At 37.2% G+C, this 24,305-nt stretch overlaps 6 protein-coding genes across 8 annotated transcripts; 2 read left to right on the top strand and 4 right to left on the bottom strand.

Annotated features, from left to right (window-relative positions):
- LOC105169796 lies at positions 1,036-3,099 on the bottom strand. The gene is made up of 2 exons (XM_011090313.2): positions 2,585-3,099; positions 1,036-2,078 (listed from the first exon to the last, which is right to left on the bottom strand). Exons 1-2 carry the CDS (start codon positions 2,900-2,902, stop codon positions 1,239-1,241), a joined length of 1,158 nt encoding a protein of 385 aa, XP_011088615.1. The 5' UTR covers positions 2,903-3,099; the 3' UTR covers positions 1,036-1,238.
- LOC105169795 (probable BOI-related E3 ubiquitin-protein ligase 2) lies at positions 4,668-5,930 on the bottom strand. The gene is made up of 2 exons (XM_011090312.2): positions 5,336-5,930; positions 4,668-5,247 (listed from the first exon to the last, which is right to left on the bottom strand). The coding sequence occupies exons 1-2, from the start codon at positions 5,603-5,605 to the stop codon at positions 4,756-4,758; spliced, it is 762 nt and encodes a 253-aa protein (XP_011088614.1). The 5' UTR covers positions 5,606-5,930; the 3' UTR covers positions 4,668-4,755.
- On the top strand, positions 9,871-11,744 carry LOC105169794 (heavy metal-associated isoprenylated plant protein 26-like). The gene is made up of 2 exons (XM_011090310.2): positions 9,871-10,190; positions 11,115-11,744. Exons 1-2 carry the CDS (start codon positions 10,110-10,112, stop codon positions 11,496-11,498), a joined length of 465 nt encoding a protein of 154 aa, XP_011088612.1. The 5' UTR covers positions 9,871-10,109; the 3' UTR covers positions 11,499-11,744.
- Positions 11,999-14,672, bottom strand: LOC105169793 (squalene monooxygenase-like). The gene is made up of 8 exons (XM_011090309.2): positions 14,368-14,672; positions 14,160-14,271; positions 13,877-14,051; positions 13,564-13,732; positions 13,254-13,478; positions 12,878-13,153; positions 12,480-12,758; positions 11,999-12,382 (listed from the first exon to the last, which is right to left on the bottom strand). The coding sequence occupies exons 1-8, from the start codon at positions 14,605-14,607 to the stop codon at positions 12,248-12,250; spliced, it is 1,611 nt and encodes a 536-aa protein (XP_011088611.1). The 5' UTR covers positions 14,608-14,672; the 3' UTR covers positions 11,999-12,247.
- On the top strand, positions 15,710-18,749 carry LOC105169792 (WD-40 repeat-containing protein MSI3). The gene is given in 7 exon segments (XM_011090308.2): positions 15,710-15,980; positions 15,982-16,141; positions 16,580-16,900; positions 17,034-17,177; positions 17,383-17,507; positions 18,142-18,237; positions 18,380-18,749. Coding segments are annotated over 7 exon segments (1,179 nt in total). The 5' UTR covers positions 15,710-15,867; the 3' UTR covers positions 18,600-18,749.
- On the bottom strand, positions 19,315-22,584 carry LOC105169791 (basic leucine zipper 23). Of its 3 annotated transcripts, none has more exons than XM_020695942.1 (3): positions 22,106-22,584; positions 20,697-21,740; positions 19,315-19,710 (listed from the first exon to the last, which is right to left on the bottom strand). In XM_020695942.1, the coding sequence occupies exons 2-3, from the start codon at positions 21,532-21,534 to the stop codon at positions 19,682-19,684; spliced, it is 867 nt and encodes a 288-aa protein (XP_020551601.1). In that variant the 5' UTR covers positions 21,535-21,740; positions 22,106-22,584; the 3' UTR covers positions 19,315-19,681. The 3 variants fall into 3 exon arrangements, with proteins under 3 accessions (XP_020551601.1, XP_020551600.1, XP_011088608.1); XM_020695941.1 differs by having other exon boundaries at positions 20,697-21,727; XM_011090306.2 differs by having other exon boundaries at positions 19,315-19,707; positions 20,697-21,727; positions 22,106-22,580.

The raw sequence follows: 24,305 nt of genomic DNA, 5'->3' as shown, positions 1-24,305 counted from the left end.
GGGGGGGGGGGGGGGGGGCAGGTTATTTAGAAGTTAGGCGGTCAGTGAAACTGCGGCAGTCTTTCGAGTGTTCCAAATTTTGTTTTAAAAGCGTGCTGCTGTTGAAATCAGAGGAGGCGAGAAAACAAATAATACAAACCCTCATGTCGCATTTGGATAACAATTTGAATTTATTAAAAAAAAAAAAAATTCAAAAGAACCTTCATAGTAAGTGTATTTCAAATCCATCAATTTAAATGTTAAATTCTAAGATTATTAATTCAAACTAAACGCCAGTGAATTTGCTTCACTAAATGATTACTTTTTAGACTAATTACATAGGTAAATAAAACAAATACATAATCATAATTTTTTTTTTAGAATTATAACAAGCACAACATGAAAAGATGAAAGAAATCTCTTTAAATTAATAAATTGTTTTTTTATTAATAAAATTATGTAGTCCTATATTATTAATTTATAGAGTTTTAGTATCCAATTATACTTGGAACATCAAAATGAATCTCGTGAGCATTATTGTTTCTTTGAATACAACAAGTGCAATAGTTGTCCTATTCAAAAAATTCAAATGCTTGATAGATCCTAATCTAATAGTGCTTGTGACTTATACCATTGCGAGTTGGATTTGAGCTTGCTAGACAGGTTGATTAAGATTATTAAAAAATATTCACATAATAAATATATTCGAATCTCATCACTCTCTCATTTTCACATATAATGTCAAACATATTGTTGGAATTGAGTTGGTTCCCTAATGGTTTTGTTGATGTGATTACTCTGCCAATTATGCAAATTGTAAATACTCTTCTCTTCTCCATCTTAGATACGCATAAGTGGGTGGGTGACACATTGACTTGCTCATGCTTGACTAGGTAATTAATGTTGGTAATGGAGTTTGAATGAGAGAGAGTTAGGAGGAGGACGAAATGGTCTATGCTCGTTGCAACTAATGCTATTTTTCTTATTCACATATTTCCTAACTGCTATAAATTCCTCCTACCCTCATAATTAGAAGATATGCGCTGAAAGCAAATGAATCAGTCTAGAGCCCATCTTACTCAAAGTGGCAACTTGCCCCATACCTTTTGGGGCGGGGCAATGAAATATCTAACTTCAGAATCATATTGGAGTCTTGGACATACAAAGTCACAGGCACAAGCTTTTCTCTCAATTCACTACCTTGTACCTCCCAAAATCTTTCACTACCACAAAGAGACAAATGAGGAATTCTAAACATGTTAATACAAGCTAAATCCAAAAAATTGGCTGATCAGAATCGCAAGCCCTAAAGCAATTGCTATAAGGGAAGACGCCCATGTGAGCTTCTCCGTTATTCTAGGGACTCTATCCTTGAGCGCTTGACTACATGAACCTATAAACACGGTGTAACTTCCCATAGCAATTACTGTCCCAACTAAGAACATCAACAGAAATGCAGCACCAGCCAAGCGAGAAGGCAATGCCAGTGCAGGCAAGATCATCATCAAAGCATCAGGCTGCAATCCATGGACAATCCCTGTTGCAAAAGTGGCGAATCCAATCTTCTTCTTTGCAATGGACGGGCTAGTAACAGCCTCATACCCACTAACATCACATCCAACATTTTCCAGGGAAACACACGGAGCAGGGACTTCTGAAGCTTCCCTGATTCCCATGGCACCAATTACAAGCAAAGTAAAACCCACAACTCTTGTTCCCCACGTCCTAATGACCTCAATATGAAGTCGATCTTTCAAGAGTAGAAAAAGTAAGCCAAATATAACCTGTCCAGCGTCATGGCCACATCCCCATAGGGCTCCAACAGCAGCACTTTCCATCCTCGTACGGCCTATTGAGAGTGGAGCTAATGCAGCAAGATGATCAGGACCTGATAGTGTGTGTAAGCAACCAGCAAAGAAGCCAGTCCACGCACTGCTGAGTAACTCACTACGAACGAGACTACTCCCTGCTGCAACCGCAGTTGGAGCTCCAGCTTTAGCTGCACTCGGAAAACTAGCAAAAGCTGGTAGCACTATGGCCGGATGGTGTAATGTAAAAAAGATTGCTGATATTAATATCAGTTTCCCAGCATTATACACCTGAAGTATATGGAATAAACCAGTCAACAAAAGGGACGACCAGCATGCTTCCTCTTGTTACGCATAGGAGATCATATTGGATTTATATTGGTCAGGACCAAACCTAAATTCCATTTCTAGAATATATATATATTCGAAATTAGGAATTTATAGCAAGGTGCATTTTGCATTCTTTACTCATTGGTAATTCTCCTAAACTACCACACGATTATCAAAATGCGTTTCCAAAAAACAACTAGCAAGTAGGGCAATAATCTGCACGATATCAGAAAGATAATAAACAAAGAAAGACAGCCCTCAAGATCCAATTAGCTAGGCAATTACATTTTTTTGTCTAAATCCTATATGTCCACTTGATCAAAGAAAAAACAGACATGCTCTTCTGGAAACTGGCACGAGTCTATGTAAAACACGCAAGCAGCATATTATCGCAGAAAAAACCAATCAAGGAATCACGTCAAATGCAAAATATTATAGTAAAACAGGAAACTCCACAGCATCAGTACCTTTTGCTGCTTAGATAATGTACTAGCAATTAGGTTGAGAAAACAGGACTTAGTTTCCGACCCATTGGCCGAATCCACAGAAACAGACAAATCCTTTGCCGGGAAATCATCAACGGGTTTGGGGGCAACAAAATACGGGTCATGGTGATTGCATGAGAGAAGATTGAGTCGGCGCAATTTGGAGCGAGCAAGCAACGGAAAGGACAACGTCGAATAAGGAGAAGGAGCGAGTCTCCGGAGTGAGTCAAGTCGGGGAAGAATTGGGGAATCGCAACGGAGCTGGGAAGGGATTAAATTGGAAGAAATTAACCTCTCCATTTCTCGGAAATATGCAGCCCTGAACCCCCCCAATTATATTATAGGCAGGGTTCTCTTATTTATTGGGATTATTTTGCAGGGAGAGAGAAGAGAGGAAGGAGTGGAGCTGAAAGGATAAACTACATATCAATAATATCATACTCTTTTCTTTTGTACCGAGTCCCACCCACCATACCAAGTACCAACCCCGTCGCCACTGCCAGTTTTAACTGTATCTTCAACTCCTCTTTCCTACACAACCATTTTGCTTTTTCTTTTTGAAATCCTTAGTTCTTGAAGCTGTGGCCCATATTGCTCTATTATGGGCTAATCAAGTAATCTTGGATACACGATTTTTCCAAGAATTGATTTGGGCTGAGGTGGCCCATTGTTTGCCCTTTTCTTTGGATGAGTTTTGTCATAAAGAGCAGAAAAAGGATGAATTTCCCGAGATTACAAGTAAAAATAGAGACGTTTTTGTTTCCTTCGACCCAACGTCAGAAACAATGCAGTTTGTAGTTGTAGGGCAGAAAAGGCAAAAGGGCACAGTTTTCATTGAATGTGGTAAGCAAGACAAGGAAATTTTAAGTCACATTGTATGACACAAGTGGAAGTGGTAGACAAAACTTTTGTGGATGATGGACAGCCCAAATATCCATTAGATACAGCCTGTGTGATAGCTCCCAAAATCCAACTTTATTAGCCATTTGCTTCAATTCACCCTCACAACCAATCCAAATATGCTGTTCCAAATTTGGGCATCTCTCCACCTAGTTTTAATAGCCCTTTTTCTTTTTTCTTTATTTCCCCATCCAAACAAGTTTGTTCTAGTGAAATTCTGTTGTGGATTGCATGCACTACACTCGATCCATTCTTTATCATCTGATTGAAGAGGAGGATGAGGAGGAGTGATGGAATTTGCACTTATGTTTCAATTCTATGATCATTCGGTTCCATCAAATCTACTAGGGTAAAAACAAATCTCAACCTAGAGTTAGAAAAGAAAGTAACTCCAGAGGTCCAGGAAAGAAAAAGATGCTCCTAGACTAGTCTAGTCTAATCTAGTTCTAGTTCATTGTTGAGTTATGAAAAGAAGAGAAGAAGAGTGTGGAGAGAGCTTTAATCATAAGGAGGGAAAGTGATGGATGCAGAGTGAGAAGAGAAGAAGCTTTTGATGTCATGGAAATGGGCAACAAACAAAAGGGATGAATGAAGGAGAAAAGGGTGATGGATTGGATGGTTTCTGTACCTTCACTCATCTATTTGGGGTAAACTACATCTTTCATCTTCACGGATTTAAGTTTACAGAGAGCTAAAACCGTAGGAAAACAGAAAAAGGACTCATTCTACAAACAGCCAAACAAGGAATATGAAAACCCTCAACATCTTTACATTTGCCCAAGAATGGATTCTAGTTCTACTCATTCAATCCCTTTCTTTATTATTATAATTATTAATATAATAAAATTTTAGTACTCTCAACCTTCTCTTCTAGGACTCTTTTCCTTTGCTCCTCTCTCCTAAAATTTAGAGTAATTACACGTATACCTCATGTATTTTGAAAAATTACATCTAACATCCTTACGGTTTGCTTATTTTTACTAGCGAGGAGACTTATTTATTAGACACGAAAACAAACTCAATACGTATTAGATGTAATTTCTCCAACATAAGAGGTCTACAAGAGAACTATAATTATCCCTTAAAATAAAATGCAAGCATTTTTCCAATTACAGTTCATCGAGAAAGCATAAAATCAAGAAAAAAGGAAAAAGGGCCGGAAGTCTTTTCTGGGTAAAATCCTTGTATCTTCATCAAGTTAAACCATTGACAGGCCTCAAAAGGGCTTCCAAAAAAAAAAAGAAAAGAATCAATTAAAACAATGCCTCTATACTGGCTTTCTTCACCGTTGTACAAACAGGGCAGGAATCAAGCAATGCCTCGCAATCTCTGCATGAACAGAGATGCCTGCAGGGCAACATAATTACACACGAATTCCTAGAATTGCAGCATCTGCACACCATCTTGCTCGCGTTTTCAACCCACGTTTGTGTCTTTTTCTCTTCTTCTACGCAGCACGATTCTGCATCCTCAGCTGCATTGCCCACAGCTTCTCTCAGCCGTTCGATCGTGCTGTTCAACGACGCAACCATCGCCTCGTTTTCCCTGGCTACTCTCTGCCATGTTTGATTCTCGGCCTCCATCCTTTTCAGAAAATCTTGGAGCTCCATACTCTTCTTTGCTGCTCTCGCGATTTCTTCTTCTTTTTGTTTGATTAAAAACTGAATCTTCGATTCGTACTTCTTCATGAACAGCGCTATTTGCTGCTTTCTTTGCTCTTGCAGCGCCAATCTCAATCTCTCGTTCTGTTTTTCCAGAGGAGAAGAATTAAAATCGTCAGAGCTATGTTAATTAACAATTCTTACTGATTAATTTAAACAAAAAGAAACTCACCTGTGAATTGATGAAGAGATCAATTTCCATTCTTTGATTCTCAATACTGTGAGAGAGAAGCATTGATTGGTGGTGATGATCATCATCTGTTGGAAGAAGAATGGGAGATTTGTGCATGATGAGTGGCTGGGGTTGGGGTTGGGGTTGGTGTTCCTGTTGTGGTTTCTGAATGAAAAACTGGTTACTGAATCCACGAGCATTCTCCATCATCAACAGATCTTGAGGACACCCAAAACCAAATCCTGAATATATCTGCGCTTGAATAGCCATTGGAATTGGGATAACAATAATACTTATATATATATATAAAAAAAAAAAAAAATTCCGCAACAACCAAACAGAGTCTCCTTTTCCTCAGCCAACACAAACTCAGCCAAAGATGAACCAAACAAAGTGGGGTAAATTTATGTTTGGCAAAACCTATAATGATGATGATGATGCAAATTTATATATATCTATTATAAGTTTTGGATTGGGGGGTGACTGTCTGTGAGAGGCTAATGCTTTCTTTCGAGAAAAACGTGTCATAAATTATAAAAAATAAAAAAAGAGGACAAAGATGGTGGGGTGTCTTTGTGTTGTGTATTTATATTGGAGAGGAGGGATGGCCAGAAATCAAATTTATAAGGTAAATTTAGATAATCCATCCTCATTCAATTAATTAAAGTAAGTTAAAAAGGTAAAAAGATGAAGGTGGGGTGGGGGCCTAGGATTCTTGATTTCTTCAATCTTTTTTAATTTTTTTCTTTTCTCTCTCTCTCTCTCTCACTCTCTATTCTTGTGATGCATTAAAGAGGGATGTTGAGGAAAGGGCGTACACATGCTGATTTTGTGACTAAAACTATCGGGGCCAGAGATTTTCAGACTGCCCACAAATTCAATTCCGAGGCATATTCAATGGTATAATCACTTTATTTTTTTTTTTTTTGGAAAAATGTACAATCAATGATGGATATATTATATTTATTATATGATTGATTTGAAATTAATAAAATTAAAATTTGCCCATAACAATGTGAGGAGGAAGAAGGTAAGCGAGGAATCAGAATTTGTCATTTTGTAAAATGCTGGAGAATAGGATTCCGACCACCTCTGGTAATACTAAATTTTCTTGCCATAAATGCACCTCGGATTTAGAGCCTATAGTGGGTAATTTCACTTGTTAATTTCCATAATTTAGAATGGGTACCTTTTAATTAATGATAATCGGTGAGTCCTTTTGCTTTATGAAAAAGCCATACGATTTTATTCCCATCAGCAGATTGCAAAATTCACAACACAATCCAACAAATTTATTTTTTTCCTCTTTATACACATGACGACATGTACGTGACGATTTATAAAAAAAAAAAATCAATATAACAATTCAGAGCATAATAAATAAATAAACAAATATATTTATTTATTGAGATGTTTGTATGGGCATATCTCCAATTAAAGTGGTCAAAGTAATTAGTGATGGGGCCTTCATTTTCACACTTTAAACAAATGACAAGGGTTTAGTGTGAATTGGATGCGTGTGTATGAAATTGTTTTTTGTTTTTCCCATCATCGTGAGATGCGCCATATGGTATGAGGAACGCGACATTAGACTTTTCGTGCCTTTCTTTTTTCTCTTTCCCCTCCTCCTCCTCCATTATTAGTTGCTCCATCATTATTAGCCTATTAATTCCATATATAAAATAACAATTTCCACTTTTGTCAATGACATGGGCATCATAATTTGTATTAATCTGCAACATTATACACTTTATGCTTTAAAAACTTTAATTAAATAGTTTCCATCAATTACTTATTTTTTTATCTATTTTATTAATTTAAAATATTTAAATATATCGACTATACTTCAATTATTAATTACTTTTTACAAGAAATAGTTCATTTCTTAAAAAAAAAAATAGTAAAATAAGTACACACAATACCACTTATTAAATATTGCAGACAATTAATTTAAAAAAAAAAATAGAGTTGTTATTTTTCTATCCCATTTTCCTTAGTCTATCCTAGAAGGGGAAAAAGATAAAGAAGGCATGCACGTGATTATCGATTGAAAAGCACATTTTCCTACCATTAGACGCCAATTCATAATGTACCTGTGAGAAATTAATTAAGAAAAAGGTTTTAATTTTCTTGTGGTGTAAGTCCATTTTTTACCAACCCCTACAACCATAGACATTTTGGGGTCATCGTCATCTCCATCTCCTAGAGGTTTGTTTCATGCCCTCCCACACAATAATCCCTTTGCTTAAAGTACCAAAATTAGTTACAAAATGCAAATCACAGTAATTAATAAGGGATGACTTTTCAGTTCCCTAATTATTTTCCAACCATCATACGTTTAGAAAAATTAAACACCAAGTCAACAAAGAGTTGTACTTTTTTTTGCGCTGATAAAAAATTAGGAATAGAGTATTTTAAGTATTGTGATTGGAATAATAATATATAATATTTATAAGGGATGTAATAAAAGAAATAAATGTGGAGGTGGACCAATATTGGTATTTAATATATATAGTTAGGGGAGAAAATTATATATGGACCACACCCACATTGCTGTATTTTTGTTCCCCTAAAGCCTAAAAATTTGAGATGGTCCAACTCCAAGATGCATAGCCCTTGTGTCTAACATTCAATTTCCAGGAATTATTATTTCCCAATTTTTGCGTGACATCCACTTTCACTTATTTATTGCTACTCTACTATATCTACACGCACATCCATAGTATGCGCGCAGCATTAATGACTCAAATTTGACCACACCCACATAAACACATTGTGATGAAAAAAATTCATAAATCTTTTAATTTAGTATACTCGTGATTCAAGAATTCAATGGAATCTTGTCCTTTTATAGCAAAATTCATCATAAATTTGGAATTTTTTTTATTTATTTTTAAGTAAAAAATAAATGATGTACTATTATTGAAAATAAACTTAAAACTCCAACTCTATACCCTTTAATTAAAAGTCTGTGAGATATCAACTTCACCATTCAGATAATGAGATATCCTATTATTTCTTGGTACTGCTATGGAACACGTAAAACAATTAGGAATAATAATAATATTAATAATGAAAAAAAAAAAGGAAAAATAAGTGGTAATATTTAAGATGCAGTAGGAAACAGGAGTACTATTGTGAAGGAGGAGTAGGGATGTGGTCTCATGTACAAGTGCATGCACCAATAATTTTGATTTCTACAGGTGGGGTGGTGTGGTGTAGTAATTTCCTTCCAATGGTCCCAAATTCTATCTGCACAATCTAGCTAGTTGAATTCTGCACCAACACTATTTCCATTATTCCTTTTTTTTCTTTTTTTAATATTACAAAATTATATAGTAGGATGGGTGTGTAGTTAATGGGTTGTTGGTTGATTTTGAATATTCAAAGGCTGGCTTAATATTGTTGCTGACTCTGACTATGTATTTTGCTTTTGTTAAACATAAATGAATATACCTGATTTTGCAAAAACTAACTCATGTGAGGAAGACCACCTTTGTTTCCCCCCATCCTCATTTTCTGTTTCTTATCCTTATTTTATTTCAAAGGGATTCATGCAACTTTGACTATTGAATTCAGACATTTGGATGCATCTTAAACACAAACACACGCACACGCACACGCAATCATATATATATAATAATATCTGGTACTCATAATTTATTATGTTTCTTCCAACTTGACCCTTTTTCTAGTTTCCAAGAACCCAACTGGTGAGCTGCTTTTCTGCTTAGTTTTTTGTATCTATGTACAATACCCTCGAAAGACAACTGCTCTATATATATCGGAATTGGACAAAGCTTACGACCAAGAACCTCCCCCCTCTTTTATAATTGAATTTTCTATTCTAAACTCCAATGCGTTTTCTATTTTAATTAATTAATTAATATATATTATTTTTAATAAAATAAATCATATTAAGTTTTTAAAACATGGTATGTTTATGTTGAATAAAATAAAAAAAAAATACAATAAAATTCAATCGATGTTATTTTCTTCATTGTACGAATTGGGCCACAGCCCATTAAGATTAAGAACGAACAAACTCTATCAAGCGGCTTCTGTATCACAGTGGTCCATATAACTGGGCTCAAGTGGTGCCTTATGTAAACTAAATGGGCCTTTTACTTGAATGAATTTATTTTTTTTTGGGGAAATATTTGTTCTTTTAATAAGGGGAAGAAAAGTGGGTGGAAGGGAAGATGGGCCAACTTAAATGCTTAGTTGAGGCATTATGGGCCACATAAAATAAAATGAACATGGATCATAATGAGGGATAAAAGGACTGCAGAATGGGGCTGAGAGTGTCAGAGTGGGTCCCTCTGGATCCGAGTCCTGTCACAATGAACCTTCACCGCCTTATCTTTTAACCTGTTGACGGACTGTCCAAACTCGGGTCGGTGCAGGGATATCCCTTACAATAGCACGACACCACGTGGCTTACATCGCTTTAGCCAGCCCTCGTCATCACACGGTCCATTTTAAATGAAAATCTGTACTGTACTTCGCCTATATAAACAGACAGGCAGCTCCCTCACTCCTACTCCAACTAAATGCAAATAAGAGTTTGTCACTTGTCAAGAAGAAAAGAGACCGCTCAAATTGGATATTTTCTCTCTGTTCTAATCATTCTTCTGTCTGCCACCATTCTGGTTTAGTGTGAAAGAGAGAGAGAGAGAGCGACAACTTTGAGAGTTGGTGCAGCTGATAGTTAATACTTAAAGATAGTACTATTAGCAGTGGTAATAAGAGAAGAAAGACGAGATCTTTGGAAATGGGGGCTTTGGATCATCTCTCGCACATCTTTGATTGCTCCAGTGGCCATTCCAAGCTTAAGAAACGCAAACAACTCCAGGTCTGTTCTCTTTCCCACCACACGCACACATGTGGATGTCTGTGTGTGTTTTTCCTCGGTAGAGTTCCTTTTCCTTTTTCTATCTTTGTTCGGATGTATTTCTGAATTTATTTTGATTTTGTTATTTGTAATCAAATGTTAAAGAATTATACTACTGGTTTGTTTGTAAAGCAGGAGATGATATGGGCACAGATCTGCCATAAAGTGAAAGGTCTGGCCTTTGGTAGACCTTTCTCCTGACAGCTCACCGCATGCTGCGGTCTCTCTGCTTTATTTTCCACTTCTTAATAGCTATTTATGACCAGTGATTTCTTTTATTTTTTTGGTCCCTAATCACTGCATACTGCCTATGTAGTTCAATGGCACTGGCAGTGATTATTGCGAATTTAATTGACTGTTAGGTCTCTCTGCCATTCTGCCAATTAATGCATTAATACTGAACATCAGCAATGCTATTCTGCCAATTAATGCATTAATACTGAACATCAGCAACTTTTAGAAAGCATCAGCTTTTCTTGGTGATGAGTATAATTAATGTCACTCTCTTCCAAGAACAAACAGAGAATGACAAGTTCTTAAATAAGAATAATCCATGTATTCAGGCGGTTGGAATTGTTACCTCAAGAAGGTTTGTTATGCTGCTTGCTTCAATTTAACCGGATTTTGCAGCATCGTGTACCAAATTATTGTTCTCTTGAACTCAGGTGTTTGCTTTTTTGCTTTTTGCTTTGTTGAATTATAATTAAAAAGCGGAAAGTGGAAGTACAGAAGAAAATTCAAGGACATTTTGTTAATCCAGGCCGCATGTATCGCACTTCATTTTCTTCTCACTCAATATATTCGTCTTTCTCTTGGTAGACATCTCAAGTTTACATGCAACTGAGGTACTTGGGATTTTTTTTCCCTCTTGTGTTTCTTAACCAGACCGTGGAGATAAAGATTAAGATAGATTGCGAAGGATGTGAGAGGAAGGTGCGAAGATCCGTTGAAGGAATGAAAGGGGTGACCTCTGTTGAGGTGTCACCAAAGCAAAACAAGCTAACGGTCATCGGTTACGTTGAACCTGAGAAGGTTGTGGCTCGTGTGGCTCATCGTACAGGAAAGAAAGCTGAGCTCTGGCCTTATGTGCCGTATGACGTTGTTGCACACCCTTATGCACCTGGTGTCTATGACAAGAAAGCCCCAGCGGGTTATGTCCGAAATTCTGAGGATCCACAAGTTTCGCAGCTAGCACGGGCGAGCTCAACTGAAGTTCGCTACACTACTGCTTTCAGTGATGAGAATCCAGCAGCATGTGTTGTCATGTGATCTTTAGTACATCCGTGTGTATGATATGGAGTAGGTGGATTAGTTGAGCGTATCTAGGTGGTTGTATTTGCTTTCTAATTTCTGTGTGTGTGCAAATTGAAGTAGTTCTTTTAGCCTAGTGGTTTGTTCACGTGTGATTTTGTATTTCGATATGGTTTTATGCAATGAATATCTTGTGACGTTAGATAATATGGGGGTTGATGATCTTTTCTTCAATGTTAAGAATTGCAGTCATCATGCATGAAATGGACATTACCTATATATTCACGTCGTGGTATTTGCTTTCTGTGTTTGTTTAAGTATGGATGTATGATTTCTTTCCAGGCTAAAAGTTGTGTGAGTGGAAACTTTGGTTGGACAGCACTGCTCATCTCGCTTTAGCTTATGTGTTTTTTTTTTGGAAAGGCTTTAGCTTATGTATTGTTACTGGCAAAATGGTCGCACCTAGAACTAGTCATGTTTTGTTGAATCAGAAGTAGCGTCTGCCCGAAGTGTGAGAGTAGATAAAGAAACTGAAGTTGAAACCGCATTGACACTGTACCCAAAAAGTAAAGGAAAACTATCCTTCATCTTCTATGAAGCATGTAATAAAGACAGTATGGGAACATTGAATAAAGCAACCTAGTAGACCTGACAAAAGTAACTAAAAAAGAATTATACAGTAAAAAGAGTACATTTCTCCTCTTCTACGATGGCATGAAGAGGATGCTTCTCCTCGTTGGTGGTGTGTTTTGCGGAAGTAGCTAGTTTTATGCCATCATGTCGAACATTGCACTCTTCATTACAACTGAAGCACCTCTGTTGTATGCCGGAATGGTGATGGGGAAGAACATTTGTCTCACTCCTTCAGACTTCACAATGGGAAATATGATGCCATATGCACTCTGCACAACAGAAGTCATAAGAAACCGACATTAGTACTAATAGCACTGTTTCGATCTTTAGACTGTAGTTTTGATCAATCAAAGAGGAGAAAACCACCAAAAGCAATCTAACTCCGAGCAACAGGCGCTTGGGTGAAGGATACGGCAGCAGTAGTCGGCCTACACCGTATATGGCCACGGCAAAGAAGTGTGCGACCAAGCTCATAGGCCTTGGGTTCAAACCTGACAGCAGGGAAATTGGCCCTTGTGAATACATTCCTCCAAGGCTCAGATAATCGAAACAAGCCTCTCTCATTTCCCTGCTTGCTTGATCAGGTGCAGGACAGAACACCTTGTACAGGGCTCCTGCCAGAGTGTTTATTGTTGACGCCACTGGCTGCAGAAAAAAAAGGATACGAACCATTTCAAATTAAGTTTAACATGCTCGAGTTTATTTGGGACATTCAAGATTATGGAAGAAGTTAGTTACTATTGGAGTACAGAGTCTGATCTCACCTTGCGGAGGGCATAAAACGACTCAAGATGTTTGGTAAGTGCAGCTGCATTGCCGAGATCCTCAACAGGTCTTAGCAGATCACGGAGCACCACCACGTCAGCAAGAGCAACTGTCATTCCTCCACCAGTCAATGGATGCCGCATATTGAATGCATCCCCCAACAGGACTGCGCCTGGAGTTGGAAGGGGAGAGGCTGGCATGCTCCTGTTTGGCATTGATCTTATGTCTCCCTTATCGATTTGATCGATAAAAGCATCATGTAGTTCTGGTGGGAGCTGATAAATAAGCAAGAAAAATGTCCTCATCAGACTTGCGTAGACGTCCAAGAATCATGCATGCAGTGTCATAAGTTTGTAACTGAGATATTTCTCATACCTGAGGAGCCACCTTTGTCTTCAGGTACTTGGCCATGTCTCCATTTGAAATTGAAGGCATCTTTTGGCCAGGCACATCAACCAAACAGCGGACTTCCGTGCTGCTGACAGGATAGAATAAGACGGGCGAAGGATTCGCCAAAATAACATGACCATGATTCGGATGTGGAAGCTTGCCATTCTCCAGGTTCAAGACCATACCAACGAAATGCGATACAATGTTTACCTGAATAATCATTAAAGAGAGCTCTATTCATTAAATTTTCTTTGTAACGTAAAAACCAGAAAAGTGTATCTTCTCAAACATCTACCTGGGGTATACACAGATTTTTTCTCAAGTTGGAAAAGCATCCATCACATACAATTGTAAGAGGAGCATATGCCTTGACGTCTTGTCCATCTTTGTTCTTGTACTTAACTCCTTTAACGGTTCCTTTTTCTTCAATCAATGATGTTACAGTTCCTTGTTCCATTCTCACACTACACAAGAAACCAAGAGTCGGAATCTTTTGATCTTAACAATATATTATTAGACAAAAATCAAATTGTTTCTGTCTGGTTACTACTAAGAAAGTTAGCAAAAGGGATGTTTTAGGATCGGTAAGAAGAAAAGGAAATCCATACTTGGGAAGGGAAGCCGCCTTCTCGCGCAACCTTTGGATGAAGCGGCCATGGTGAAAACTCCTGCCTGAAACATCTGAACTGAAATCTTGCAAAGGATAGGTCAATTTTGCATATTTCCCCTCCTTGTAAAGTGCATAGCCGTAGACCTGCTGAGAATCGATCCCATGTACGCATTCTGCATTGATAAAATGTCAATGCTCAATTTCTTGAAGAAAATCTCATGAGATTAGAAGACTTCATCACAACAGTTATGCAAAATCTAATACTATCTCATAGCTATTACCTTCCATCCCCAACTCCACTAATTTGAGGTAGCCTCCTGGCTGTAGTAGCTCACCAACAATTCTATCAGGTTGGCTTAAATCCCTCTCAATCACTTGCACTATTCGCCCGTCCTGTGAATCATGGATAAAAACGTTCAACAACCGACTAGAACTCAAGCCTATCTATCTACAAATCACATGCAAAATGAATGTGAAAACACGTTGCACCTTGGCCAAAGAATAAGCAAGTGCTGAACCAGCCACACCGGCACCAACAATGACAACATCCGGGGGCCCATCCTTCCTGCAGACGAAGTTTTCCGAGCTTTTCCTGGCGCTGGCTCCTCTAGGTGCCTCCTTTACAGTACATTTACTGCTCTTCTCAAGGAATATGTATAACAATATTAACCCAAAAACCAAACCAATGAATCCACCAAAAATGTATTGTTCCATCATGTTCAACTCCATCACCAAAATGAGCTATTTAGCTATCTCTATCACTGATATGTATTTGCTGTCTTAACTGACTCATCCTTAGCCCACTTATATATATGTTTAAGGTAGGCAGCACATGAGAGAAAAGAGGTAGCAGTAGCAGTTAAAGAACACAAAGCTCTCCAAATTGGACTTTTGTGTTAGTCAAATAAGGCTGGTTGTTGGGATGAATAATTAGGTAACAAACTTCAGCAAATGAGTTGGGGATAATTAGGCCGCTGTCCATCAAATTTTACTTAATTATATGTAAATTTTTTTGTTTGATTACAAGAAGTTAATAATAAGTAAATTGAAAATAAATATATATTTTCTTTCAATTTTTTGCTAATATTAACAAATTCGGTTAATTTTAACTAATAGATGTATCTATTTATTATACGAAAGTAAACGTCGAATGTAATTTCTTATACTAGATGAGATTTACGTATAATTATATAAAATCTGATGACAAAGCAACACATAATTATCCGAGCAAGTTAATAACAAAGTCTTGGTATTAAAAGTTAAAAAAAAAACCCTGGTATTTCAAAGGATTGGAAAACGGTGGGAAATAAACCGGGGGTGGTGACGAATTTTGGTTCACATAAGTTTGATTTAGGTAACAAAATGGGGCATAGGACTAATCCAACCCCACATGTAGGGAACAAATCCTAGAATAATTTTATGATAAATTAAAAGTGGTAATGAAACAAATCTGGGAATAACTCAACATGCTCTTATTTAATACCTACAAATAAAATAGTAGCAACATGAAGTTGGTTCATACAAATTCAATGGGCGCACCTACATAGATACGAATAATAGCATAAGTTTAATTCTATAATAACACAATTATATTAAGTATATATTTATATTAATTTTTTTATTTGGTATTTAATATGAAAAAACAAATTGTACGTAGTCGGCTTTGAATTTGTTGGAATTTTGGCTTAGGAATTTGATTTTCTAATTGTATATATTTAGAAATTAATTGGACCGGCGTATCTGGGTTTAGATGGGCTTTAAGATTAAGCCCATATTAAAATATGTTTTTGAATCTTTGCGGCCCAAAGGCCCAACACAGTCAGCTCCTTCCCCAATTTTCCCTCCGATTCCACGTTTGGCGGGAAGAAGCCCTCTCATAATCTTCGGCTCATTTGTGCGTGAAAATATACCATTAGTACGTGTTCTCCTCTGTGTGTCCCGCGTGTGTGTTTTTGTGCGTGTGTGGTGTAAAGAGAGAGTGTGTAAGAAATGGAAGAGGTGGTGGAGGAGGAGTTTTCAGTGTGGAAGAAGAATACACCGTTGCTGTACGATCTCGTCATCTGCCACTCCCTCGAGTGGCCGTCTCTCACCGTACAGTTTGCCGCCTTCGTCCGACGGTGGTGATCTCGCCGTCCACAAATTGATCCTGGGGACCCATACATCCGATGGTATCCCCAATTTTCTCATGCTCGCGGACGCGTACCTCCCCCGCGACCCCTCCTCTGCCCTCGCAGTCGACCCCGAGAACTCCATCATCCCCAAGGTCAGTTGTCTGGTGTTGATTTCTATTTAAGTTTTATGTAGATGATGTTCGTATATTTTGTGTATGGGTAGGTACCAACTGTTCGAGTAAAGTTCCTACTGAAAGATTGTAGTTATTCTATTCTTAACAGCGCACTGCTCCAAAACAACTTTTGTGTGAGAAGGAAGGCATCAACCGTTTGATAGTCTAATACGTAGAGATTATTGTTTCTTTTCTCTAATTTTTTTCTCTTTGTTTTTCTGGTTCTCTCGTTAGAATTTCATGCATCGACCTTGGGCTGGGGTTAGTTTATTTGGTCTTTATAAAGTTCATTCCAAATCATACTGGCCTTTCTTTTTTTCCCCACCTTTTTCTAGAGAGTCCTAGAGGACCAGGTCTAACTAAAAACAAAATGCTGATGGTAAGTTGTTGACACCGAAATGTATTGCGTGTATGCAGGTAGAGATAGTTCAAAAGATACAAGTTGATGGAGAAGTGAATAGGGCAAGATGTATGTTGCAAAATCAAGCTATAATTGCTGCGAAGACCAATGGTTCCCAAGTATATGTATTTGACTGTACTAAGCAGCTGGAGGCCAAAGGCGCTTCCTGTGATCCGGACTTGAGACTGAAAGGACATGACAAGGAAGGATATGGCTTGTCGTGGAGCTCACTGAAGGAAGGTTATCTTTTGAGTGGTTCAAACGATTGTAAAATATGTTTTTGGGATATCTCTTCAATGCCTCAAGAGAAAGTGCTTGAAGCAAACTATATTTATAAGGTAAACTACTATCTTTCAAGCACATTCTTGTGCTGATTCTGATCATCTCACTGTCATCTCTTTTTATGGAAAGAGCTTTTGTGTGATCTTCTAACATGGTGAGTTAACTTCTTAACTGTGGTTTATGCTCCAGGGTCATGAAAATGTGGTTGAGGATGTGTCATGGCATCTAAAGAATGAAAATTTGTTTGGCTCCGTGGGAGATGATTGCAAGCTAATGATTTGGGATTTACGCACAAACAAGTGCCAACACTCAGTTGTTGTGCATGAAAAGGAGGTGAAGGACTTATCTGCTACACTGTTCTTTCATCAGCATTTCTCTATGTTTCGGATCCCTGTACCAATGCTTGATTTTAATGTGGCTAATACTAGTTTTTCATACAATTCCAATTTTCTACATCTGGTTGTTGTACATAATCTTAATGTTTGTGTTATCATTTAATTATGCATCAGAACACAATTCCTTTCTTTCAATTTTTCAGGTGAACTATTTATCCTTCAATCCATTTAACGAGTGGGCTTTGGCGACTGCATCCTCTGATACCACAGTGGGTCTGTTTGATATGCGGAACTTGAGTTCTCCACTGCATGCTCTTGGCAATCATATGTAAGTCCTCTCATTTTGATTGAATTCTTTCCGGAAAAAGGAAGTGCTTCTTAAAATATGTGATGCTTCTTTTCCGAATTTCTCTAGATGGCATTCTTTTTTAGGGTAATAACGTCAACCACTCTAAACTTGTTCCCGTGCTAAAAAAGGGCAAAGAGTTGTGACGATATCCAAAAAATCATAAAACAGCAGGTTTTGATGCCACGAGCCAAAACTGTCCTTTTAGTCCATGTTGGTTTTACAAATTACAACTTAGTCTGACAAGGCTTGCTCTGATATGAACTTAGTAAAATATGGAAAAGGAACTGTCGCATGCTTTACAATCTTGTCTAACTCAATATCTCAAATAAACGATGGAGGACAACACGACCTTACCAAGCAGAAGCTGAATTCAGTACTGAAATGATACTTTCAGTGTATTGTATACAATTCCATCCTAACAAATGCTAACTCAGTGCTGGTACCAGTAACTGATGATCCCTATCATAGCGTTAATGATGTTTAACCAGTTGGAATGGTTTTCACATGAATGTGAATTAGAGAATTACCAATGTGTTAACAAAAGACACACTCTGATATCTCATATTGCCTATGGAAAGCATTTGTGCTCATTGCTATGTTCCTTTTTTCACAGGGAAGAGGTTTTCCAGGTAGAATGGAATCCTAACCATGAAACTATTTTGGCATCTTCTGCTGATGACAGAAGGTTGATGGTTTGGGACCTTAACAGGTATGTTCTACCGAGCATCCTATGATGAAACCTTTTGAATCAGGCATCTCATGCTGGCACTAATTTTGATATCTTCCTGTATTCATCTTATGATTGAAATAATGATAGTAATGACTAAATTATTCGTGGTCATGCTTTTTAGGGTTGGGGATGAGCAGTTGGAAGGGGAAGCTGAAGATGGCCCCCCTGAGCTCCTCTTCTCACATGGTGGTCATAAAGCAAAGATTTCAGACTTTTCGTGGAACAAGAATGAGCCATGGGTCATTTCAAGTGTAGCAGAGGATAATACAGTGCAAGTCTGGCAAATGTCTGAGAGCATCTACCGGGATGAGGATGACATCCAAGCCGCTGATTTTTCTTAGCTGCTTTCAGATAAATTGTACTTAGGATTAGAAGCTTCTTTCTGCCCGATTGAACTCCCCTTCAAAATGTAGATGACCTGAAAATCTGTAACTTGTTTGAAATTATAATCTTCGGTATGCTGAGTTATGTTACTGATGCTTTACACTGTTTCTTGTTGGGGTTCACGCCCATTTTATTCATTCATGGTTAAAGTTACATACTAAGTTAATACTGTCTGTTCGATTTGAAATTAATAATAACATATGTGGATGCCATGTGCTCTGATACTAGGTGAGATGCTGCTTTTGTGAAGTGGCGAATAATACAAGAATTGTTTTGACAGATCCACTTCTAAAGTGAGATGCGACAAGACATGATGCTTGGAAAACTATCAGAGGCGGAGAGTAAAAGCCGAGCAAAAAAGACGAAGACCACAGTGTTGATCACCAGTTTCAACTTTGTAAGCTTCGGTTGGGATGAGTTGCACATTCCAATTGACTAAGAGGTCATTATGCCAGAGAAGAGGAACCAAGTGCACCTGTGCTATGTAATATACAACAGCTGCATGAAATTGTTACCCCCACTCTTATTACCTGTGTCATTGATGGAATTACTTATCCTTCATGATTGCAATGACAAGCACACGGGCACTGGAGCACCTCAACTATCCAGAAACAAGTTTTCTGGATTATGTAATTAGCATTGAAAACATCACCATTTGAGGAACAAACAAGGTTGTGAAAGGAACAGATATTATGACTAAGAATACAGTCAAAACACATCGAATGAAATAACAAATATCTCGTCCTTCTGATACCGTGAGGCTGACAGAGAAACCTAATAAGGCCTTGCAAAACCAAAATCTTCCTCTCCTTTTCCCTCAGTTTCTGCTAGCTATGCTCCCAGCATCCTACTTTACAATGCATTGCCAATAAAAACCAATATACATGGAAAACCAACTAGACCCCAGCTACAGAGCTCTACGTCTTGCCAACAGTAGCTTATTAAGAAAAGATGCCACGGCTAATCCTAAAAAGAAGATGGAAATGAAATCAGCAAATACTCATTCTCAATAACAAGATACCTCCACCTGATTAGCTCTTTAACTAGCCATTGCAGCACGTCCCCCTGCTGACACAACATCAAGTTCACACAAAGTTAAGGATGCCGGTTATGCAAGTCCTGATAATTGTGTTTGGTTCATTATAAATCAAACACTTACAAACATCAGAACTATCTAACCAGTGAGACACCTAACATTCTTTCCATACAAAAATGCTAACATGCAGCTACTACCCATATCAAGAAGTATGTAAAATTCTTAGCATGAAATGTTTCTTATTCACAAATAACTGAAATAAGACCTTATATACAGAACTTCAAAAAAATTGCAGCGTTAGTTTCCACTATTAAGTTAACTATATGTTAAATTTCATATCCATTTCATTAGACAAACAGTTATTTACACCATTTATCTCAAAATTTGGTTTAGGACATTCGTGCAGATCATGTGTTTTTCTGTTTAATCTTTGGGAAACCGATAGCATGCTCAGAAATTGCTTAATTCTATTTAGACTTTTCTCCTTATTCCAAGAAAAATGTTTTGATCTATGTACATGTTTCTGTGTGATGAGTATCTGTGCTGCATATATGTGCATCTATCTATAGAAGGACAAAGGTCAAACCACGCAATTGAAACAACACACAGTATAAAGCAGACATCAAAGACAGTCTACAAGGAAGTGGGAAACACGCAATTACAAACCCTTCATCCAGACATTTGATCTAATTCTCTAGACGCACCAACAATATTATCTGAGTACATGATAAACAAACAAAGAGGTAATAAGATCGGAAAGAATTCTTGTTTATAAGAAAAAAATAGTGTAAGATGGAAAAGAGTTACTAATTAATAAACAAACAAATAGCCATAAGATGGAAAAGAGTCACCAATTAACAGTAGTTAACCATTCTTTTGGTGTAGACAAGACAATTCAATAAAATAATCCTAACTCAGTAAAACCATGCGATACAGCAGTCACATTTTCCACGACAGAGATTCAACTGAAATGTCCATCAGAAGGTAAGCTAAAATTAAGAAGACCAGAAAAGTTCACCTTTTCTCTTACTGCTGCTGGAAGTATTGCCACCAGAAACAACGTTAGCATTGCCAAGTCCACAATCAGGGAGCTCCTTCTGATCAGAACTTTGATTCCCCAAACACTGAAGATTGTCAAATCCACAATCCCCAAGGCCTTGGCCATTTAACGCAGTTTCTGATCCAGGGTGAAGGCAGTAGAGCTGATCATTCCGCTGCATATTACACGGATTCATCACGTAAGTGCCTGGAAGGTTAGGATTAGCAATGTTTTGATAGACATCTCCACTCTTGGTTGGTTTCTGGTAAGGGAAAGCGCCAATTTCTCCTTCGATCCTCCCTCTGATGTCTACAAGCAAGCACTTCAGCCGAGCAATCTCAGCCTCCAACAAAGCCTGACCTTGCAGCCTCTTCATTAGCTGCTGATTCAAAGCTCTCAACCTAATAACTTCATCCTCCAACGATGCAGTCCTAGCCTTCTTCTTTTCCCTATATTTGCGGACAGCTTCACGATTACCCAATGGCCTTTTTTTACCTTTTTTCTCTACTGACTCAGCAGTGTCATCACTGGGAGCCTGGGGTTCACTAGGGGATGGCATAATTTGGGTATGAACATGAATACAGGTGTGTGTGTGGGACTTATCAGGGCCAGATGGGTTGCAAGCATGGGCATGGGTGCAGGCCTGCGTTCGACCAAGAACATCAGTATAAGCCTCTGTCCGCCCAAGAGCATCATTGCAGGCCTGTGTCCGACCAAGAAACTCATCTATGTCAAATGAGCAACTGCTCTGAGCATTAGTCATATCCAAGCACGATAACATTTGGTCACTTGGGAAATCAAGCTCTCCATCATCCATTTCAGCAGATATATTGTTTGAATAAAACCAACAATCAAATCTTATTGCAAATAAGAACCATACAGCGCTCTTCACCGATGCTCGGACTGAATTTGCAGTGCTATCTCATTCAGCAATGTCCTTTCCTTATTGAGAAACATGCCAAACCCGTAGCAGAGAAATAAAAATCAACAAGATAGATCACTCGTCCAGTCTGCAGTGAAATACTAATTATATAATAATGTTCAAAACAACCAAATCAGAAGCAAGATAATTTCGCGTATAAACAAAAAGGTAATGAAAGCACAGACACCAGGAGGAAAATGCCAAGGATTTTAAAAACATAATCCATGTCAAAGAAGTTCATAATTAGGAAGAATTAAAACGACTGACTTCAATTTAAACTAAAATTTACCCGCAAGTATCCCCAGAAATAAGAAACAAATATAAGCCACGAACGCATTAAACCAAAATGCAACTAAAAGAGAATCCCGTGTAAGATCCCACAGCTACAAGCATGAGCCGGAACAAATTGAGTTGAGAAATTTGAAAATCTATAAAGCCACCAAAAAACGAAAAGCAAATGACTTACGATGAACAGATTAATTCATGAAGCAATTAAATCTCCCAAAACGAATCGGGCACCCAAAAAGCAAGCGGCAAAAAGGGGTCACAAATGAGGCGAGCGAGTCGCAGTAACGGGTGGCGATGGGGTTGGGGAAAGTTAGAAGGTAAAAGAAACCCTAGAAGCGGCTAAAAGGAGTTATGGAGGAGACCCAAATGTCGACAATTCAACGGCGGACAGAAACAGGGCAGAGCACAGGGGCCACTGATTCAGATTTCAGGAATTCCAACAGAAGAAAAAAGGGTCCCTTTCTGAAAGTAAGCTAAAAATTTTCACTCTCCCTACTTATAGAAACAAGGCTGCTGATGCCTTTGATTTCACAAACAAATATAATATTGTTTCTATCTCTACTAATCACTATTACAAAAATACTTTCCTTTCCGCGAATGAAGAAATTTTATTTAATAATTGGAGTTGGAATCAGAGTTGAGAGAAGAGTGGTGTGCCCTTCGCTTCTCTCTGTGTCTTTCTGAATTCATGGTGGTATATTTAGATGTAATATATGACATGAAATAACAATTTTTATTTTTTCCTAACATATCAAAATAGTTACTCCAACCCTATAAACGTGAGCACCTCAAGAATTATCAGTCTAATGATATACAAGTTCATATTTTTTAAGAATAACTATAGTCAAAAGTGACCCATAATTTTTACGCAAGTATGAAATTAAATGGTACTTATATTAAAAAAATTTAAGGATAAATTTTAATAAAAATAGATGATATTTTGTACAATAATAATATATTCAACACCTCTAGCAAGAATAATGTAATGTAGCTAAATCGCATACTAATGTTTAAAAACATGACTATCACATCAAGTTGTATTGGCAAAGACTAGTTAGTTCTTTGAAGTCGCACTTTTTGTCGCATAGTGTATTTTGTTCTTGCTTCACTATTATTCTTATCCCCCATTATATATCATCTGGGCCCAATTACATTTTTACAAGATGAAAAGGGCCTCCAATATTGTAGCCCAATATAATCGAACATTTCGTCCATTTATAGAGGCCCAATACTTTACTACAACTGATCGCCACGTCACAAGAATCATCCTACTGGGCCAATTATGGGTTCAAGTCTCTTGGTTTTTGGTTTATAGAAATTTGTTTTATATGGATGAGATTCTTTCCTCGGCCTAATTGGGATCCTATTGGGTTAGTTGTTGTAATCCAGTTGTTGGTCGATTAATAAGGCCCAGTTATTTTGCTACCACATCCACCAAGCCCACAAGACTATGTCCCTCCCTTTCCAATAGTTTATTTTCATTTCATTTTAGGTAAATTATGACTTCTTTTAAATTTTAATATAATTATAAATATTTTTTATTATTAAAAAATTATCGAGATTCAAATAATAACATCTATACAACAGTTAACCTATTTCATTTAATTTTATATTGAATTGTTCAAAATACCTTTTTTAGCTCCTAAATTATAATTTAAATATTTTTTTTAAATTATATATATATATATTATAATAACATCCATTCAACATCAAATTTATATATTTGATATGAAAAGAAAAATAAGTTAAAATATATTCAATATTTCCTATTAATGAGGTGAATTTGGGGAGGAGGAGCAAGGTTAAGGGGATCAAAGGAATCAAGGCATTAATGAAAAGACAGAACCAGCCCTCAAAATGTTTCCATCCAAAAGAATGAGTAAAGATTCTTTACTTACTTAATTTAAACAGTTAGTATAAATAGGACTGCTCTTTATATCTTTTTTGGAAAAACTATCTATTGTACAAGGGAAGAATCTTTGCTTTAAATCACAGTTATCCTTAGCTACATATTGTGATTAAATATTCATGTAAAATAACAATTTTCATTTATTCCTATTTAAGTTATTAGTTGAATAATATCAATATTACTTACTTCTTTTTATATCTTTTTTGGAAAAACTATCTATTGTACAAGGGAAGAATCTTTGCTTTAAATCACAGTTATCCTTAGCTACATATTGTGATTAAATATTCATGTAAAATAACAATTTTCATTTATTCCTATTTAAGTTATTAGTTGAATAATATCAATATTACTTTTTATAATTACGGCATCGCTCCAAATTAAATTTTCAATAAGGATAGAGTTTCATTTACCATTTTACTTGAAGGATTACATAATTATGTGACATATAAAAAGTATATATAATTTTTCA

The sequence above is a fragment of the Sesamum indicum genome, linkage group LG8 (assembly GCF_000512975.1).
Source record: "Sesamum indicum cultivar Zhongzhi No. 13 linkage group LG8, S_indicum_v1.0, whole genome shotgun sequence".
Taxonomy (NCBI): Eukaryota; Viridiplantae; Streptophyta; class Magnoliopsida; order Lamiales; family Pedaliaceae; genus Sesamum; species Sesamum indicum.
This window is presented reverse-complemented; position numbering and strand designations above follow the sequence as displayed.